At 41.7% G+C, this 19610-nt stretch overlaps 1 protein-coding gene across 4 annotated transcripts in view; it reads right to left on the reverse strand.

Annotated features, from left to right (window-relative positions):
• The window catches only part of STXBP5L (syntaxin binding protein 5L), a 184634-nt gene that overhangs the window by 5702 nt on the left and 159322 nt on the right, over positions 1 to 19610 (reverse strand). For 3 of the 4 annotated variants that reach the window (XM_014253302.2, XM_088051630.1, XM_005523878.3), the window contains 6 exons: positions 17227 to 17397; positions 5047 to 5286; positions 3774 to 4134; positions 2648 to 2813; positions 747 to 858; positions 147 to 367 (listed from right to left, as the gene is read on the reverse strand). In XM_014253302.2, the coding sequence (XP_014108777.1) occupies positions 147 to 367; positions 747 to 858; positions 2648 to 2813; positions 3774 to 4134; positions 5047 to 5286; positions 17227 to 17397 (1271 nt within the window). The remainder of the gene's footprint in view (positions 1 to 146; positions 368 to 746; positions 859 to 2647; positions 2814 to 3773; positions 4135 to 5046; positions 5287 to 17226; positions 17398 to 19610) is intronic. The other variant, XM_088051631.1, reaches the window with a different exon arrangement.

Raw genomic sequence — 19610 nt, forward strand, 5'->3', positions numbered from 1 at the left:
AACAATGCCGTGCCAGGTGACATGAGCACACCTCCAACACCACGACTGGGTGAAGGGAGAGAAGGGCACTTGGCTTTCCCAATGGTAAGCAAAGACTGCAGGTTTGCCAGTCCCCAGTTCCAGGGTGTGGGTGCCAGGGCTCCTACCTCATGTGCATGTTTGGAAAACGCCTCTGCGCTGGCCATCATGCTGGCAGTCCTTTCATCCAGCTCGCCCAGCTTCTGCCCCCTCTCGTCCAGGGCAATGCGTGCACGAGTCAGGTCCCCAATGACCCCACCCGCAGCTCCTCTCACGCCTTCAATCCCGCCGGATCCAGGGATGTGCTGGGCGAGGCTGCGAGAGGCTTTTCCTGCTGTGGCCTCGCCAACTGCAAAGGAGAAATGGACAGGCAGAGAGACAGGGATGAGCTCCTGGCCTGGCTCTGTCAGTGCTCGTCAGTCTTGAGCTGCAGCCTTGCAGCAGTGACATCATTCAAGGGGCACGTGGCACATGTGGAAGGCTTTGCTCTGTCACCAGCACATCTGCAGTGCAGTCATGTGCCCCCTGCTCAGCTGATCAAAAGAAGCTGCCAAGGTGAAGGAGTTATGGAATGGCAGACAAGGACCCTCTCCTTCCTCCACTAGGTCAACTTTCTCTTTTCATCAATCAGCTAAATCTTGTGTACTGCTCCATTCCTAGATGACGAGGGCAGGGGATCTCAAGAATGAATTTCTGCCAAAAAAAACCCCAAACAATAAATTACTCACAAAGCTCCTCTCTGTCAAAAGCTTGTCCACTCCCTCCAAAAAGTCCTTTAAGAAAGCCTCTGTTTTGGGCTTCTGGTGTTTCCACAGGAGTAAACAAATCCCCAAGCATGTCCTAGTAAAGCCAGAAAAAAAGTCCATGTGAAAGGTTAGTGAGGTGAAAGCAGTTCTAGGCATTTTCTTGATTTTCATTAACAAGCCACATGCACTGGATCTAATCAAGTGGTTTTAAAAGAGTCTGTGGTGTGAACAGTACGGTGTGGGTAATTTGTGTATTCTGACAAATGCTTGGGCTAACTAGACTCACTCACTCTTACAAATGGACTTGGTTTATCACTGCCCAGTCCCATGTTTGTTACCAGAGATAAAAATTGCAGTTAATACAGAATGAAAATACCAGTGATAAAGTCACATTTTGCTTAGAAACAGCAGAGGTGACACTATAATGGAATAAACAATTTGTTGTGTATAATGTATTTTGCTTTAGTGACTGCCCAGCCAGGCTGGGCAGGCACTCTGCTTTCTTTTTATGGCAAACCTGAGTTCAGTGCTTGCCAGCAATTCAGAGTTTGGTGGTTTGTCATTTAGTTGCTTTTTTTCTTTTTAAACAAAATTCATTACCTTCCTATAACCTTTCCCCACCCCATTAGTGTGCCATCAGCAATGCTAAATAAGCACATCTGCTGCAAGCACTGCTCTGGCACCGCATCTTGGAGCAGTCACTCCAAACAAATGTCAGGCTCAGATTTATTTGCAGCAGTACCAGGAAAAGCCAGCTCTCTGGAAAAAAACTGCTGGGAAAAGTGTGCAGTCCCATTAGTGTTTGAAACCAGGGGGCTGTGTGCACTGGGCACAGTTTCTGCCCTGTTGCTCAGCTCTGTGTTTGCTCAGCCAAGCCTCAGCAGGCAGATCCAGCTGCTGTGCTGCACACAGAGCTCGCTCCTGGGGGCTGAGTGTGAGGACAGCGCTGTGACTCACAGCCACTGCTCCTCTGCACAGTCACCTGCTCTGGGGAGAAAAATTACTGCAGCCCTTGGAGCCTAAGTGGAGCTCTCATGCAGCCCAGCTTTGTTTTCCCAGGTAGCAGGTGATATGGGTCATCTGCTTTCTGTACACACACAATGTAAACCTTTTTTCGCATAAAAGCCAAGATAAAAGGAGACATAGTCCAGCAGTACAGAGAAGCAAGGGCTGTGCTTCCCTTTGCTTGGTAGTTGCATGATGCTGTTAAGGCTGGTAAAAAAAAGAAAAAAAAAAAATCAAAAAAGAAAATATATCTTGTAACAGCCTCCTGCTGTAGGTCCATAGTCCAAGAAGCATTGGTCAAACCTTTAGATTATTTTAAAATTGGCTCCTTGCAAAATAATCTCCTTTCTGGTGCACAAAAGCTGGTGTGCAATGCTTGCTCCTCAAAGTGCCTTTTCAGACTTGAGACAGACAGTGCTTGATGTGAGTTGAGCAGCTCAGCACATGTTATTCCCTAGGGCATAATGAGTGCTGGCAGGATCATTTCTTTTATACTTCCATTCTGGTTCACTGCTAATTATATAACTCAGAACTTATTCCCCCTTTTTTTTTCCCTTTTATTACTCATGTTTCTCTCTGTAACCTCTCACAACTCTTTCCCTTCAGTAAATGACATTTTTATTTGCATTTTCATTGTAAAATAACAAACCCAGCCCATCTCTAACATTGTAAAGACTTTTTGCACAGGTGCAGGTGACAGTGCATGAAAAAGCCCAAAGAACAACAGAGCTGCTGACCTCTCTGTGTGGCTTTGGCATCATTCAGTCAGGGCAAGTGGAGAGGAACAGATCCAGGCCCTGCAGCACTGTCCTGTCAGGGCCACTGATGGTGAGTGAGGCCACCACCCCTCCCACAGCAGAGTGAGGAGTGAGCCCTACCTGCAGGTTGTCACACATCTCCTGGCTGTACGTCAGGCGCTGGATCTCTGTGGGAGAGCTCAGGTACAAAGCCTGCCCTTCGTTAGTGAAACAGAAGGTCCGTGCTATCCTCATGTCCGTGACAGGCAAATAGTTGATGTCCAGCAGCGGGCGAAGGCTGGGCAAGCTGAGGAGAAGGAGATTCCCAGGTTAGTCACCAGCTGCCACACGGGGTACACCTGCTCTGTGCCTGCATTTTAAACCAAAACTTCACCTTATGCTCTGTGTAACTGCCACAGTTAAAGTACAGCTTTTCTGAGCTGAAAAATTCTGCCATAAAAATGCTGTAGTCCCATCGCATTTTGTTTGCTTGCATGAAGAACTTTCAGCTGCCTTGCCTGCATGGCCCTAAGGCTTCTGCTACTGTCTGGATATGGGATTGTGGAAATGGCACAGTATGGCTTGTGCCACATTGCTGGGTCGTTCGCAGGGCAAGGCCTGCAGGGACATCTGCAGGAAAGGGCCTGGCAGGGCCCTGCTTCTACCCAATGGACAAAGGCTCCAGCATCACCTTTGCTGTCCTCCAGCTTCCTTGTGGTTTGCTGTTTTGGACAGTACTTTCCCAAATTTAAATGGCCTGGCCAGGGAAAGAGGGTGCAGTAAGGCGAAGGTACAGCTGCAGGGCCACTGCACAGTCAGCTCCCTGGGGGAGGGGACAAGGAAGGGAAACCAAGTGCTCTGAACAGAAAATCTTCAGAAGTGCCAAGAGTGGGACTTAGTACTTCACAAAGGATAAACAGAACCCTTTCTATGGCTGAGTTCTGTACTTCTCTATATCTGATCCACCACACCTGAGCAAAATTATCAGGCCTTCCTTTTATCATAGTTAAAAATCACCAGCCACCAACTGTCACAGACAGGGGATTACTAGAAAAAAAGAGGAGCTTGCTTTGCTGTGCACCTGCTTGCCTTAACTCCCCACATGGAGACAGCCCAAGGATCAGGTATGGCTGCATCAAGGCAGGGAATTAAACGCACCCACCGGGGAGTTAATGCAGAGCATCAGGCCCTCTGGAGCAAACACAAGTGGAATATGACAGCACTGTGCCTTTGCTTAGTTTTGCCACAAGATTAGTTAGATAAGTACCTCAGTGTCATGATGTGCCCATTAGCACAAAAGCACGCCAGACAGACGCTGTTACAGAGGGTGACCACATCTGCTCGCAATAAAAAGGACGTTTCGGTGATGTTGTGGACATAAAGACATGTTTGGGAAGGCAATGAGAAGACTTTGGCTTGTTTTTCTGAACAAATGACTGCAAATTGATGATCACCCATATCCTGGGAGGAGGAAGGGGAATGCATGACAAGTTTCCTTTTCCTTGTTTTGTCACCGTCATCAGCACTGTGTGGATCCCTCCATACTTCGTAGGGCCGATGTGTCAATGTCCCCATGCAGTCCAAGCACGCGAAGGTCAGCACGGCTCCCTTCAGTGTCAGGACGGTGCCTGCAGAACAGAATTTCCTCTCACTGGCACGGACACCACAACCAGACTGGTTGTCAGCACAGCACAGCTGACACCCAGCTTTTGTAAACACAGCACACGCATTAATCCAGCCAAGGTGACAAGGCGTGCTTGCTCAGTTCTTTCTGACCACACGAGAAGGTGAACAAACAGCCTGCCAGTACTGGAAAGGTCTCAGGCAGCTGATAGCTATAATGATGGATATAACACATGCTGCTGAAGATGGCCTCTTGTTTATCTCTACATTATACTAGTAGAATATTTATTCCCCAGCAGTAAAATTGCTCTAAGTCTGGTGACCTTCCAGCATTATTTTTCTAAACAAACTGTGGATGGGAAACCTCTGCTTCTGTGCATTCTCCATTTTTTTGTCCATTTTCTAAGCACATGCTGCTTCTCCTCAGACCTGACCTCTCAGCCCTCTGTTCTCTCTGCTACACCATCTGTCACTCACTCAGCCAAGGATCTCTCCTGGTACAGCAGCCTGCCAACATTTTTGTTTCCTTTCCTGAACTCCCTTCTGCTTCTCTTCTGCTTCTCTGCAGCTTTCTGATACGAAGGCAGCCAAACTGATTGTAGAATCCCAGACAGAATTGTAAACAGGACTGTAATTTCACAATATGAAGGAACTCTGCTAATTTCCCTGTACTCAAAAGAAACATGTAACTTTGCCTGTTACACAAGGCAATTTTTGGAACTAACAACCAAAGCATCTCAATCCATGAAGTTATTGTTCCCTCACATGAGCATCTTTACCTGTGTGCCCTCCACTCAGTGAGTGACCACTGCTTGATTTTTTGAGACATTTCTGCCCCAAAGGCCATACAAAATCAGTCAGTTACTGCCCCATTGTACCAAGACAGATAAAAAGCTGGAAAAGAGCTGCACTCTCACCACTTGGTGACACCATGACTGGCTCTGACTGCCGTAAATCGTCACTAGCAGGCAGATTGAGGGACAGGATTATGACCATTCCGAGGCCTGTTCCGACCCAGAGACAGGAGGAAACAGCAGAGTCGTTCTTTCGGGCAAAGGACTCCATGAAGTACAAAGCTGTGATTGCCTCCTTTGAGTCCCTGTCGATGCTGGACACGCTGGAGCTTCGGGAACGGCTGAAGGAGTTTTCCCTATTTTCTGCACAAATAAATACAAGCAAACAGGCATTAATTGGTGCTCTGGGAACAGGCACAAACCTGCAGCAAATACAAACTCCCTGCAGAGTACAGAAAATAAAGTTTTCTTAACCTGAGCAAACATTCTGACCCTAGCATGATACCAGCTTGCTGCCAGTGTATAAATAAGTGTGGAAAATGCTGTCAGACATCATCAGTTAGATCTGCATTAGAAATAGCTGCCTATTATGGAGATTAGCATGGACTAATTAGAATTTACAACAGCCTTAGCTCAAAGGACTTGTTCTAAATAGCACAAAATAATTTTAGACCCATATGTTACCAATGCATTTAGAATTAATCCATGTATCTCATTGCTGCAGGACATGAAGGGAGATGCCATTACCAGCTTCAGAGCACAGGTCCCCTGCTCTGCTCTTGTTGCCATCACTAGGACGCTCTAGCACTGCTGTTCACAGCCGTCATTTATTGTGAAGGTATTAATGACTGCTCCCTGGGGAAAAGACACCCATTGCTGAACTGAACCCAGTCTCCAAAATGTCTCAGGGTACAAATCCACTCTGGCTTCCCAGGGAGTTAAGTGAGGAACCTGCTCTGTGCCCTTGGCAACAACTGCAGAGTGAGCTGGCACTGCCTAAGCTTTAGCAGGCAGCATTGAGAGACAGCTGGAGACAGAGCTATGCTCTCCCCACTGCAAGTGCCCAGGTACAGAGACTCTGAGCTTTTCAGAGAGAGGTAACAATGAACAGGCTAAGGACCTCTGCTTTGTTTTGCCTAGCACCAGGCAGGAAGCACGAAGCTGTGTGAGGGAGTTCCTGGTATTAGCAGGAACATCACAGGCTATAAAGCACAGAGGGCTAAAAAGTTCCTGAAGAGTCAAAGAGCCAGAGGGAAGATGGGAGTAGGACTGACTGCTGCACAGTCCTTGCAAAACAAGTTATGCCAGTGCTGCTGTTTACCAACCTGTAGTTAAAAATGGGATCAGATCATTGGAAACCCCCACATGCTCTTTTGTAACAATAACAACTGGAGATGGAGAAATAGTTGAAGGTACTCGATCTGAGATACAGGTCTTGCTCCTGAACCTATCATTATGAAGCAGATCAGTATCTGGTATGAAATTGTCCTTTGTATAGCTCAGAAGAGAGTCACCTCTTCAGAGCTAATAGAAGTGTCTAAAAAGAGGAATAGTTTCTGCCAGAGATAAAGAATAAAATTAGAAAATTACTTTTTCACATATTCACATATTACACATACGCAGCTTAAAACTGAGCTAATCCCCACATAGTATACATGGCTCCTGTGCTCCACCAGAGCAGCAGCTCTGCCAGTGAATCTCTTCTTCAGACAACAAACGGCAGCATTGTGTTCCCCTGCCCAGATGCCTCAGTGCAAAGTCATCTCTACACTGCAACTCCCTGGGGAAGACTGGAGAGAACCAGGGTGAAGCACTGCTGGAACCACACCAAGTATTTCTGCATGAGCTTCTGCCTTAAGTTTTGGCACACAGTGTTGGGGCAGATTCTCCTGCTACTCTTTCACACTTGGGCCACCTTCTGTCCTTTGAGGACATCTGTAACTTGTCAAAGAGGAATTTCACAGGACAGCTGTTCCTGGCACTTCAGTTCCACTCTCATGGAAGAGAAGCTTATGTCTACTTGAACTTCCAAGTGCTGTCCTTGCCCCATTTCCACTTTGATGTAGGCACTGTTGCAGCTCTCTAGCTCTGTTTCAGCACTGCTCCATGTAGCTGCACAAACTGGGATTGTTAGCACATCTACAGACACTGCTAATACCTTGAGAATCAGTGTCTCCCACAACCCCAAGCACTTTGTACTCCTTCTGCAGGGAATGAGTTGGCCCAGCTCCTTCCTGAGCACTGATAGCTGTGCCAGGTAAAGAAAGGAAGACAGCAATTTCAAGGCAGAAATCATCAGGGCTCAATATATATATATATATATTCTCCCAAAGGGTACCTAATCTTTAATAAAAATGCTATTATGTAATTAATCTTCTCTTTAACAGGTGTATTAATATCACAGTCACATAAAATTCAAAAATGGTGGTGCTCAAGCTAAGAAAGATGTTGAAAGGACAAATGCAGTTAGTGTAGGCGACATACACAGAACTTAAAATATATGATGTGCCATTTGCATGTGTCATCAAGCTTTCTCCCTCCCTAAATTAACAAGAAATGTTCCTCACTCCTGTGCAGTACAGTTAACTAATACATCTCTGCAAAACTGACACTAACAGATATAATCTTTAGGACACTTTTGGGAACATACTGTGCCATTTTCTATTAAATACACTACTCAAACTGAAATTCTAAAGATCAGCAAGACGTATGCCAAAATTTGATGTCATTAAACATATCTGAACAGCAAAGTCTGCAACTGCTATGTGACTTTATTGGCTGGCTCAAAAGCAAGACAGAAATCTCTCCTCTTCCTAGATTTCAGGATAAAATTTAGTTTTGTTCCCTGGGATTCTTTTCTCAAAAAGATTCTACCCCAAATTCTTCATCTAGAAAGCATGCCATTGTATCCTGGAGAAACACAAAAGCACTTTCCTTGGGAAGTTTAAAAAATTTGCCAAATCCTTTACTAGTATGATTTCTGTGTCTTAAAATGACATCCTGTCTTCTCAAAGTTAACCTGCCAGTCCATATTCCAGGTTTTCTGTTCTATTTTCCTTTTCTCACTGTGCATAATGGGTGCAGCAAAAATGTCAGCTACATCTTTCTGCAGGAGTCTGTACTAGGATCACTTCCTTGGTCCTAGGTCAGAGTTGATTTGGAACTCTGTGCTTCAGCCAGGGGACAGGACATTCACCTGTGAAAAGCTCCTTAGAATTTTCTGTCTTCTCCCCCTCTGGAGAACAACCTGCTACATGGCACTGTCTCATAAATGTGCTCCTGTTTCTAGATTGCTTCCTGCTTTGAGGAAGCCCAGTATTCCCTTTTCTCTGAGAGGCACATATGCAACTCCCAGGATCCATTAGGTCCCACACAGCCCCTCAGACCACCACATAATTTTTCCTTTTCCTCTTGCACACCCAGATATCTTGGCTCTTCTTTTCTCCCATACAGGTCTCCATCTCCAGGCTGTTTCTGCAGCTGGCAGCAGAGAGCACCATCAGAGGGATCCAGTGGTCCCTGAGAGCTAAGTAGTGACTGTAATTTGGGAGATGTTGCTGTTGGATGATGAACAGCTCTGAGATAAAGCATTACTAGCTGCAGTCAATGCATTTCAAAAAGCTGCATTCCATGGGTCAAGGCCACACAGAATAAACACCACTGCTGTCCTAAGAGAAGCCCTGCTTACTTCCAAATGTTTTCCTTCAGTCCCTTCCTATGCACTGTTTGGGTGAATGAGCTGTAGATGGAAACTCAGGGACCAACTTCCTTTTTGGCACCAGACTGTGATTCAGGTGACGAGCCAGCAGCATAAAAACAGAAGCTTTATGACTTAAAAGCAACCAAAACCCCTCCAAGTTGATTCCCACCTCATGGAAAAACACACAGGACACTTCAATGCATACGCAGGTTAAAAAGGAAGCCGGTGCTTTTGAGTCTTCCCTTTGTGCATCCCTGTGTGAGCAGTGTGGTGCCACTCGTTGTGTGAGGGTGTTCTGATTCCATGGAAGTGCTGGAGCACTGGGAATGCAACCCACTGCCATCAAGGCACATACATTGCAAAAGGACAGGAACGACTGAGCCAAACATCATCATGACATTTATACAAAAGCAGCCCTGAGCAGTTTTCCCAGCCCATTCCTTGTCTGACAGAGTGTCCTGCTGCAGTGCACTGGTGTCTAGGGGAAGATTTAATTTAGGGTTTGGAGGTTTTCTGAGAATTCAAAAGATCATTTGAGTAAATGATTCCGTGTACTTCAACTGCCACCTCTACAGAGCAGAGACTGCAGAGATTTTTTTTTTTTCTTCTAACTTCCTTTGGCTTAGCAGAAATAAACCTGGAATTTCCTCACTTTCCCATGGAATTAAAAACACCCCACATGTATGCCGTGCTCAGGGGAATGTTCTGACTTGTCTATTCTCAGCTGCACCAAAAGCTCTGTAAGGGGAACACATCCTCACATATCATATCTTCCAGGAAATTTTTGCTGGGATTTTTTACAATAGTGGAATTAGGACTAACATAAAATAAGTTTCTTTATGAAGTTAGGAATCAGGAAAATAGAAGTACCACTTGTTAAGAGGAATGAAAAACCCAAACCTACCAGTGACAAAGATCAACATTTTCATAGCAAATATTTACATTCATTACTGAAGAGTTTTGCAATTGATTGTCAGGATGCTATTTATAGGTTCTTTCCTGGTTTTAAAGTAATGAGTAATTGATCTGTTTATGAAATATATACAAAGGCTGACCTTTTTGACATGAAAATCAATATATTCTGGAAAAAAAAAAGAGAAGTGGAATGGTCTATATTCTTCTCACTTGGAGAACTCTAAAAGTTTTAATCCCAAACACCAAACCTAACAGAGGCCAACAGAACTATTTAAAACATTTTCCAGTTTAAGATCATCATCTTACATTTTAAGAGAAATCTGTCACTTTCAAAATTATGTAGTCAGGAAAGCATTGAAACCTCTGAATGTCAAGGGAAATACACAGTAAAGGAATTATACTTACAGTGTGAATTTGTGCACAGTAACATCACAGAGACATAGACCAAACATGGTACTGATGGCAATGCTTCAGCAACACAGAGGACAAAGGGGCTGGAAGTAATACACATTTAGGAATGCTGCATGCTTGCTTGGCTATAAAACCAACATTTCAACAGCACCACTCTAAAGCTGCATTCCACATGACACAATTCACTAGAAAGCAGCAGAAGTTGTCCTAAGCACAAATAATGTGCTAATAATCTGGAATTTTACTGTGAATGATTTCCTACCAAGTCAACTTAAATAAGTTTCCCTTAAACTATGCTATGGATATGCAGCTTGCAGAGCATTCCAACCACGGTGGCTGTGCTCTCATGGAGCTTACAGCTGTGGGATGCTTGACCCTCCCAGGAGAAAGTTCTGGAATGTATTGCCCTGAAGTTGCTACAATTAGGGCAGCGTAACCTGAAAGGTTTCATGGAAATCCCACTAATACAACACTGATGGAATAGATGGTAAATAAAAGCTTGAAAGAGAAAATATATCCAAGACAGTAGATCTGGATCTTTGGTATTTCCAGAACACAGTAAAATTGATGCTTATGTTTTAGTTCAGCAAGTTTTGAAAACAGAAGGGAATTGTCAGGGCAGCATTATTCCTCACGCTGAAAAAGTAGAAATAATTTCTATAAAAATGCAAAAGATCTTTGCAGTAAGAATATATCAAACTTCCATATTTAATTGTATGAATCACTTCCCTTGACTTACAAAAGCAAACCGTCTTTACATTAACATCACTTTTTGGACTTGGTTTATGAGCTTGAACATATGTTTTTTAATCAAACACAACACAATTCTCTAGAACTGAAACCCCAACCTGAACTATCCATTCTGCTGAAGCATCTTTCATAACACTGATGTTCAGGAAAGAGTAAATTGTACAACTTTTATACATGGAAATGCCCAAGGATAAGGTGAAGACAAAAGGCTTTATGGAAGATAATGAAGCCATGGCACAGCAACATCTCTGCCTCCACACCTTTCTCACCTCGGCCACTCATGGTGCTGGGGACCTCAGCCTCATCCCCAGGCTGTCATAGGGGTGAGTTCAGAGATCTGCAAAACCTGAACCTCCAGGGGCAAGGGAGTGGAAGAGGCAAGCCAAGGGAAGTGACCATGGATATAGCAAAACACTTTGTGTTGATTTGAAGTGATGGCTAGCAAGGAAAAAAAGCTAAATTTGAGTGCACAGGGCATAATTCACCCTCAAATTCAACATGCCTGGAGTACAGTGTGTAAGTAGCTTCACCTGGAATCAAATCATTATTTAAAGTAAAACTGATTAAACTGACTAGACATTCCTTGACTGTAAGAATATTTTCATTGAGTTGGTTGTTTTAAAAACAAGGAAAATTTGCAGATTCTCATAAAAAATCAAGTTGATCCTGGTAGAACCCAAAAGAAGATGTACTCAAAGGAAAGTAAGAAACACACTTTCTAGATCTAGAACAAGTCTTGTCTGCAACATTTTTATCTTCTCTTCTGCACAGACAAGAAATATGGTGACAAACAGAACAGTTAGTGGGGACTGTGTTTTACCATATTGTCTCTTAAGTTTTTTCCTGTTATACAAGGAATTACCAGTTACACTGATGGCAAAGTAACTTCAAACACAATCAAAACTGAAATGATTTACAGGAAGAATCAACACCATCAGCCCCTCCCTGAGAAATTAATTAATTAATTAATCTATTAATCAAGCTAAGGGCATTTCCATGTGCTATGAAAGCCCAGCTGTGAAAAGCCATGGCACTCAGGGGCCTTGTGAAGTGTGGCCTCAGGACTGCTGTGCCATGCCCAGGGGATCAGGTAATCTGGTTTGGCTGCCTGGACAAGGAAGTTTACCAGAAATGATCCACCCTGCAACACAGACAGTATTGGCAAAGGGAATGTGCTGGAGAACATGAGCTGTTCTGAAAACCTGCCAGAGAAGCAATAACCTCCTCAGAGAATTAATTTCTGCAGTTAACTACCCTTGTGATCAAAATGAATCCCCAACTGTCTTCCCTAATTCAGGCTTCTGCCTTAGTAATTTATGCCCTGTCCTGTTCTCAAGAGGCACAGACAGCTTCCCTTCATCTCTGCAGTACCCTTCATGCATTTGAAAAATTTTGTGCTTTCCCCCCAATATTTTTCTAGATCAAGCAATCAGGTTCTTATTCTGCTTCCTTGGAGGCCTAGGAAGCACTGCCTTAAAAACCATACCACCATCATCTTGGCCATCATTACCTACCTCACATCCACATGTGGGCTTCAGACCCAAGAGACTCAAGAAAAAGAAGAGCAAGTGATAAAAACAGAAACCTCCCTCTTCTACCCCCACCTTGCCACATGGGAAGGAAACCTCATGGCCACATTTACTCATCCAGTGCAAAAAAATCCAATGTGTTATGGATACAGCACTGCTGGAGATGACTTAACAGCACAGCCATAACCAACAGGAGAAAAATGATATGAATTTTATATAAATTACACAGCAAACACTGCAATGCTCAGCACGACACCAGGTAAGTCTGCTTCCTTAGACAGTGGCCTTTTTTCTAAGATAACTACTCAGTATCATGTTTCAAGACCCCAACTACAGCACACTGGACTTACCTGGAAGTTACCATCAGGCTACCTAAAAGGCTTTTTTTAAACGGTAATTTTCACAAATACTTTTGATAATTAAAAAAAGTTTAAATTATATAGTATATAACAAATACTGTGTATTTTCCAAAACAAATTGGACAAAATCATGCAGATGAGAGAACAACTTATCCCTGAATAACTGCAGTCATCCTATGCATATACAGACACAAAAGAAAAACTTCAGGTATAAAAGTACAGTGGATCAGTTAAAATGGAAATTGTGTTGTATTTGCCATAGAATTTTGATAAGGTTAATAAAAATAATAATTACTTGAGCGGTTCATTTTTCCAGCTCACAGTGACATTGCAATTCAAGACCCCAATTCAAGTGCTCTGTATCAAATTTTAACTACATATAATCAAAAGAGTTAATCCAAAAGCTAAGTGCTGAAACAGAAATGTTTTAGAGGAAAGTTTAAGCAAATTCCAAGTCTTTGTTCTTAGCATTCCTAGGAAATTACAATGCCCAGCAAAACCTTGCTAGGATTCCTTGTTCAGAGGCAATTCTGCAACACCAATACGTAAATGGCCTTTCTAGAACAAGGTGATTACGCTGGACTAATGAAAAACTACATAATGGGGAATAAAAATAATAGTAAAAAAAGGAAGACAGTTTTCTATCACTGCTGCTGGAAGTAAATGAATCTCCAAACACAAAACTTCAAAGGAAAAACTCTACTCTGTCTTTATTTTCTTCCCATGATGTATGATGGAACCACAGGTGGACGTATGTATGCAGAATGCCCAGATTTCTCTATGGATGCAGACAAGGAGAAAAAAATGGCAGACTTGGCCAGCACAAGCCAAGTCAAGAATGCAAAATGGCCTAAAAAAGCAGTGTTTGAAAAAAACCCAACCGATAACCAAGAAGTATCACATCTGAGAGACTTCTCATAACACACAAAGCAAGGAGAAATGTGTGCCAGCACATGCATCTGTGCACACATCCATGTACCCACTGTTTACACAAGTGCAACCACACTGAGCTCCCTCCCACAGCAATCTTATTTTTATTCTTTAATGCCATTGTTTTCTTTAATTCAGGGTTTTCTTTAATCTAAAAGTACAATTAAAAATTCAAATGATAGACATATTTTGTTTTCCTGTGCAGAAAAGAAGCAGATATTTGGGATCTATTCATCATATACACTGCAATTCTTGATCAGGTTGGGATCTCTGCAGCTTTAAAAACTATGATGTTAGTTCTTAGGCTGAGATGGACTATTTTGGGTCTGTGCCACAGTACAGAAGGCAAACCAGTTGAGCCACACATTTTCCCCAGGAAGCTAAACAAAAATTTAATCCCTATTCCAGTGTTTCTGTGAAGACCTGCAGAAAAAATTGGGTGCTAGTCAGAACCCAGAGCTTGAACAGACTGAAATATGAGCAGTGCAAATGGCTACAGCCCTCAAAGAAATCCACTAGGCTTGGAGACAAAACACATTCCTATTCTACAGAATGTTATCATGGGTCAGAATCTCTGTGAGGATTTTACTGGCTAAGAATAATTTGCATTCATGTGTATTTTTTATTACCGTTTAAGAGCACAATGTTAACTTGATAATAAAAAAACATGTAGTTTATACTCTGTGCAAGAAAGGCCTAGCAAAGAAATAGAATCTCTAACTCAAAAACTTCTTTTCAAAAGGGACTTGAAGTTTAGACTTTAGAAGCTCAGCAATAGAATTTCCTGTATTTGTGGGTTTGTTTACAGTGAAAAAAATTCTTATATTATCTCAAGAAATATACTGCTTAATCAAAAGTATGTGAAAACAAGATTGTTTAGAATCAGTGATCATGGAATCATAAAGTAGTTTGGGATGGAAGGAACCTTTACAGGTCATATGGTTCCAACCCACCTGCAACAAATAGGGACAGCTTGCACTAGGTCAGGTTGCTTGGAGCCCTGTCCAATCTGACCTTGAATGCTTCCAGGGATGGGGCATCCATCACCTCTGTGGGCAACCTGTTCCTGTGTTTCACATAAGAAAATCTCTTCCTTATAAGTAATAATACTATTGAGTATTGAGAATTTTGACTATTGAGAATTTGCAAGGTTCTAATTTCTCCCTAAAATTATATACAGAATACTGAGGAACTACTGAATTTTTTTATGATAGCCATGAGTGGTGCATTTATGAAAGCAGAAGACACTGGGACAACATGCAACATTTCAAAAAGCATAGAAGAGGATGATGAGAAGACTGGGAGAAACAGGCTTGGCAGTAACAGTAATGATGCACCACTCCTCTGCTACTGCTATTGGCTTTTGAATTATTCTATGAATGTGGGAGAATTATCAGCACTGCATGAACCTGAGCAGTTTGCAACATTTCAACCAGCAAGACAACAAGACAACTACCCTGCCCTTCCCTCCCCCTTCCCCATTTCCTTCCTATGATTCATCATTGCAAAGACATTCTTCAAAAATGTTTGTCTATATTAGGAATCCTTCTGCAGAAGTGAAGAGGTGAGAGTCAGCAAAATCTTGACAATAGCTCACTGGGACAAAGTCAGAAGAATTTATTCTGTGAAAGTTTGTTGAAAATAGACTTGATGAAAATGCTTGAAATACAGTTCCTATTGTACTAGGAGGTCAGATTTGAGTAAGTAGTTTGAAATCCAATGCAAGGGGAGAAGATTAATTTATTATTCTAATATATATCTTATGATTACTTAACAAAATGTATTATCTTTTTAATCAAATCATATAGAAGAGGTTGTAAAGAGCAGGAACTGGAAGCATTATTAAAAAAATATCTCCAAGTATTATCAGTGCCTTGGAGACAGGTTTAAAAAAGATAAGAACCATTTACCCCCACACAAAGGCTTTTTTTTTTTTTTTTAAATGTCTAAGAAGTCCTTCTGAGATAGCAGACTCTAATCAAAATTCTACTCTGGTAGAATAATAAAAACCTACCAAATTCTAACCTGAAATGCTACCTTTCTAGAAAGGACATAAAATATGTATCTTGACTCACCTCATGAGAATATGAAAATAAAGGAAGCAATTTCTTGGGAATACATCTATTTTTTGTTGCAGCATATGCTCCTAAGTAGCCAATAAATTCTTAGCAAAGAAAGGGATTTTTAAATTTTATTTTGGAACAGCTCAACTAGGAGGTTTTGACCAAAGACACTTTCACATTACAGAGCTAATTCTTATTCTCAGCATATTCTTTCTCAAACCTTTTAACATCTCTTCTTCCTTTTCCCTCACCTGGACCAAGACTCTTTCAAGCATCATACCACCTTCCACCATATTATTTAGTAGAAAAACCTTTAGAAACACATCAAACCACTTGACAAAACAGTGTGTCTAGAAATTCAAGATACATGAAGAACAGTGGAATGTCAGTCATTCCAGGCAGATCAGGCAGTAGAGCTAGAACTCAAAAACCTAATACCACCAACTGAAAAATAGTTTAGACAAGCTGGACAGAAGGCTTTGTTTTACTGAGAGACTACAGATAATCAGAAAATTATTTTAGTCAAAAGACCTGCTGCAAGGTGACTTGTACATAAATCCACATACCCATGGACAAACTCCAAGCATGCTCCATCACATTACATGCAGATACAAATGACTGGAGATTGTCTGGCTTGCTCTAGCAATAGTCATCTCACTGACTTGACTGAAAGTTTTACTACTATTTAAGTGATATTTTTAAATAGGAATTTTTAATGTCAGTTAATTCAATTTACTTCTCAAGCCTGAAAGGAAGTTAGATGATTAACTCTAAAAGAGATCCACTTTTATGTTAAACTTGATAGGTATTATAAATAATAATGAATGACATAAAGTGAACCTTTCATGACACAGGTATGCAGAAAGCAACATCATGCCATCGAAAGTATCACCGAATGTTTTGTACACAAGAGTCAGTGGGGCTTAGGGGGCTGTGGGTTCTGCTGATGACCCTATTTACTCTGGTTGGATGGCAGGGAAGAAGAAAAGAAGCATAAAAAGGTTAGGTATTACTGTGGCCTTGGTAGGTACTGCTGATATTGCAGTGATATCTGCATACAAGAATTCCAGAAGAGTTTGGTACTACATAGGATGAAGAAAAACACTCAGCAATAGAAACTATTATGGCAGCAGTATATTTCCCATCAGGAGCTGTTATATGACAGTGTTACTTACCATGTTTGTGTGGCACATAGAGAGCTATATAAAAGGCTTGTTATGTTCATAATCAGTCATTAATGTGGAGGAAAAAAACTACTGTTTTACATTACCACAAAAATTGATAAAAGCAAATCTTCTAGCCACGTGCCACCAATAACAAAGGTATTTGAAACAATTTGCATTTAAAAATACAAAGGTAGACAATCTGAGTGATGTAATTTCCTTTGCTTTGTCTTCATTAACAGGTGTGGAAATCAGGGAGTATTGGTTCCAGCTATAACTGTGATGCAGACACCCCTGCAGGTGGGTGGGTTAGGATACAAATGCTCCTCATAAGAAGAGGATTAGGGTCATGATTGCCTATCACAGTTTAAAGCATTAGTTAGCTCAAGGCAATAACCGAGACAAGGATTCTGCTGAACTTATTCCCTTTCACAGCCGGTGAGAAACTCACAAATACCTGGCAAAACAGTCATTGCCACCCACCTTCTGTGGTGACTGGGAGAGAAATCTCCATGCAGGCTGCAGACTGGGCTTTCCTGAAGGGGGGCCTGCCGGGCCCTCGGCGGTTTGCTCTCGACACATCCGCACTGGAAAGGCGTTTGCCTGAGCCACAGCTCTGGGATGTTGGGCTTGTACAGTGACCGTTCACGTGATCTGGAAAGTGAATGCAACAAATGCTACGTAAAGTGTCAGCTCCCAAGTTTCAGAATGGAGGAGGGATGCATGTTCTGATATTTGAGAATGGGTTAAATCGAATCTTCTGTGAATAACTACTGATTTGTTTTGCCAACCCATCACGTGTATGTAAAAAATAACTCACCATATCTTCAAGGTATAGTCTGGAAAAACCCAAGGGCCATAGAACTGGTATGTGTTAGAGCTGCAGATCCCACAGCATTTCACTGCCCTGGGCACACAGGCATTTACCAAGGTACTGCAGGCAACACTGGCTCTCTGCTGTTGTGTCTCCTAAGAGATTCCAAGTCAGTTTGAACGCTTTCTTTCCTTTTTGCTCTCGTAAGAACTGCAAGTATAATTTACTACAAGGTAGAATTCAGAGCTACACATCTTCCTGCCTGACTCAAAGCTGCATGAAACAGGCCACTATTTGAGATAATTACAAAAATAGCCATAATATTGCTAAGTATTTTATTCTTTCTATACCACGTAGATTTATTTTACTTCTCAGGAAACTGACTGCTAAACAATTGATTTGTCTGCTACAGCTCTATAGAAATGAGGCCATGGTCAATCAGCTCAGCACATGTTGCTGTCTCATGGGGTGGGGAACAAAACATGCCTGCTTCAAACTCTTACTACATTTGTCTGTTCTTTGTCAACAGGTCTTTAAACCACAACATCCACTGAGCAGGGCTTGGATCAGAGTTCAGAATTGGACTGGACTGTAAAATATTAATGTGATATTTTTCTTCCTTTCATTCTGGGCAAGACAATATGAGGAGAATTACTGACCACAATTTCCCCTTCAATATGAAAGGATACACACCCAGGTATAACTGAATTATTTTTGGTCAGCAGGTTAAGTAAACAGCAGGTAATAAGCAAAACAAAAGTTTCGATTGATGCAAGCACACTGAGTATTTTATTCAAAACTGTAAAAGCTCAACACTATAGGTAGGGACAATCTTGGGGGTTCTGCCTTGATTTTAAATGTCATGTTATTTATGTCTGAGAATTATCTTAGTCTTTAAGAGTCTGTATTTAAGTATCACATTCAGTCAACTCTCTTTGATTTATATTGTATCCAAGGAAAAGATGAATGTTCCTGTACTCAGATAAATTTATTTCTTGGTTACCACGCCATGATAGCACCAGTGTACATTATGAAAAGCTATTTCTATCTTCACTCAATATTCCGCTCCTATACTGAATACAGTGTATAGTGTGGTACACGAAGCCTTTGAATGTGCAAGTCATGTGAAAACAGTTCACTCTTGATGAACAAAAGTGGAAAAAAATGTTCGGAATTATAGATTAGAAAGCTATTTAGTATCTGTACTGCAACAAAATAGCTCTGTAGGAGACACAACTTCTATGATTCTTGTAATTTTTCCTTAATACATGGCTATTAACTGAGCTAACAGCAGATATAAAACCGATGTGGATGACTCATTCCATTTTTAGTTAGGAAATTTTCCAAAATTTGCTGGAACTGTCTGTATATTTCAGCAGAAAGTCCTTTGAGATCGGGGGCTTTGTTCAAGGACACAGGCTGACTGTTCAACCTCAGCAACAGATACATCCTCACCCAGCTGCTTCCTTTCTTCAAAATTCAGTTTGTGGGAAGGTGTTTCAGCATGATATCTAATTATCTCCAGGGGGAATCCTAGGAAGTGGTGAGGAACATAACAGAGTGAAAAAATCATATTCTATAGAAACATCAACATTTGTGAGTCCTATGCCCTGATCACTGTACAGAATGGCCACAACACATCCAAACCCCTGTTCACTATGCCACAGTTTGAGAGAAATGCTGCTATGTTTCTCTAAGTATGCTGGCTTCTCTCAGTTACCTTCAAAGGCACACATGAAATCATCATTAGGATCTGGGCACCTAAATACCTTTAACTGTTTTGATAATGATTTTTTGAATAAGCAAAGCCAGTTCCTGGGAAGAAAAAAAAAACAAACACAAACCAAAAAATCAGGCCTCATCCTAGAAGTTGTAGGGCTATCCCTTCAAATACTGAAGCTGGTGAAATATTAGTGGGTGCTATAACATTGAGCAGAAGAGGGATTTTAGTGATCAGCTACAATCTGTATTTTAACACTGTTCTGTTCCTCTGATACTTTCAAAAACATATACAAGAAGAAATGCAGGTCTTCAAACCTTAGTAAAAACACAG

Source organism: Pseudopodoces humilis, chromosome 2, assembly GCF_049639895.1.
Source record: "Pseudopodoces humilis isolate 2021_Gansu_Grassland_sample_001 chromosome 2, ASM4963989v1, whole genome shotgun sequence".
NCBI lineage: Eukaryota > Metazoa > Chordata > Aves > Passeriformes > Paridae > Pseudopodoces > Pseudopodoces humilis.